This window comes from Pteropus vampyrus, unplaced genomic scaffold (genome assembly GCF_000151845.1).
Source record: "Pteropus vampyrus isolate Shadow unplaced genomic scaffold, Pvam_2.0 Scaffold503, whole genome shotgun sequence".
Taxonomy (NCBI): Eukaryota; Metazoa; Chordata; class Mammalia; order Chiroptera; family Pteropodidae; genus Pteropus; species Pteropus vampyrus.
Genome location: NW_011889284.1, coordinates 891,282 through 893,251, shown reverse-complemented (window position 1 = coordinate 893,251; position 1,970 = coordinate 891,282). Strand labels below are relative to the sequence as shown.

The 1,970-nt window shown below is 30.9% G+C and overlaps 1 protein-coding gene across 1 annotated transcript in view; it reads left to right on the top strand.

Moving 5' to 3' along the window:
* LOC105307550 (keratin, type I cytoskeletal 28) overlaps positions 1–822 on the top strand; it is a 7,771-nt gene extending 6,949 nt beyond the window's left edge. The window contains 3 exon segments of the mRNA XM_011383097.1: positions 77–96; positions 299–354; positions 680–822. Coding sequence (XP_011381399.1) covers positions 77–96; positions 299–354; positions 680–822 — 219 coding nt within the window.
* Positions 823–1,970: the final 1,148 nt, after the last annotated feature.

The window sequence follows — 1,970 nt, the reverse complement described above, 5'->3', positions numbered from 1 at the left end:
ATTGTCCTTGCAGAGGTCCCTATTTATTGTGTGTCTATGTGTATCTCCACCTTTAGTTTTAAATTCTTTGGCTTAGAAATATCAAAAGGAAACAAGGTTGTTTTATATCCTCTCTTTAATTAATTTCAGCTCCTGCACAAAAAAAATTTTTAAATATTTTTCTTTACAAAAAAAACTAAAATCTGTTTTTGACATACAAAGTTCACTTGAGTTTATGTTCACGCATAGATTCAATGACTATTTCTTAAGTGATAAACAAAAATATTAAAAAATAAACTTTTTTTTTTTTTTTTTACAGCTCATGCTCTAAATCAAAGGGCTTTGGATCAGGAAGCTCAGTGAATTTATCTAGAGGTAATAAAATCTAGTTCTATTTCTACTGCAGCAAATACTTTTACATTAATGGTAATCATACATTATTATGATTACCATTAATGTAATGGTAATTACCATTAATGTAATAAGCAACAGCCTATATATTTAAGCAATTTTTACTAAAGTGCTTGAAACTTAAAGTCTTGTTTTGAATGGATAAAACTATCCCAAACTATTATAAATCTATACTTACTCCCTAACCAAAAATGTACATATTATATTACAACCAGCAGTAGAATTCTTTGTCATGTAATAATCTTTTAGGTTGAATATATGTATTCACATGTGTTTTTTAAATTTCTAGATTTATCCAAAACCACACTGGTAAAGACAGTGGTTGAAGAGCTAGATCAACGTGGTAAAGTCCTTTCATCGAGGATTCACTCCGTTGAAGAAAAAACATCTAAAATGACCAATGGGAAGACAGAACAAAGGGTTTCTTTCTAGCTGTTGTTTTTGAGAAAAGAGTAATTTGGGAAAGGATCCCGCACAGCTTCATTATTCTAAATATCAAGGAGATAATAAAATACTTTCTTTCTACCCTTAAAGACAAGTTACTTAGCAAAAATACCTGTTTTCTTAGTTACCTTTTACAGGAAATGGGGTGTTTGTTTTCAAATAAATAAAAAAGTTGTGCATTTATTTCCATTTACTCACGACTAATAAATAATTATTGGAAATTTATTTTTTCTATGTCTGATTCATTAATGGAATATATTCTAATGGATTTGACATTTTTATACCTTACAATGTGATCAACTCACTAATTCTAGTAATCATCTGTCATCCTGCAAATATCACAGTATTATTGACTGTGTTCTCCTACCCCTTTTCACCCATCCTTCCGCCCCCTCCCTCTGACAACCATCCCTTTGGTCTCTGTTCCCATGAGTCCTTTTTTACATGGACAAATAATCTTGAAAATTTCAGCAATTCTCCTGTGATTGAAAAGTCTCACCTCTAGATGGCACATTCCTAGTATTTTATCCATGATGCTTTCTCAAACTCTTCTGAAGATCTAGATACTTCCCAGGACGCCATTTCCCCTATAATCAGAATTATCTCTGGAAAGATCCACAGCAATGAGCTTCATGTTAATGACTTTTTTCTAGAGCATATACCGGGAACCAGTTAAAACTTTTAGCTATTTTTTTGTCATCTTTATCTTTATAATTTTAAATAGGCTTTGTTCAATATTTCTTGATTTATCAATTTTAGACTTGATAGATTGTCCTCTTAAAAGGAATTTGAGAGTCTAGCTCTTACCACCTTTCTCCTCTTTCTAATATAGCTATACTATATTTGGTGAAAAAAATATTCAGTATTTTCATTGTTATAACTAAGTAAATATCGTTCATTGTTGTGTCAAGTGGTATATTTTAATTGTTTTCTACAACTTTTCATTCGTCATACAAGAAATATTCTTCTAATTATTTTACTAATCTGGTTTCCTATGTACCTTAATCTCTCATGTCTCTTTCTTACATGACCAAAATTATCAATCATTTACATCGATCCCCTAAGACCTCATACTCAGAATCCTCCAAACTCCTATTAAGTATGGACTATCTGTTTTTTAAACCTGCTACCCAGGT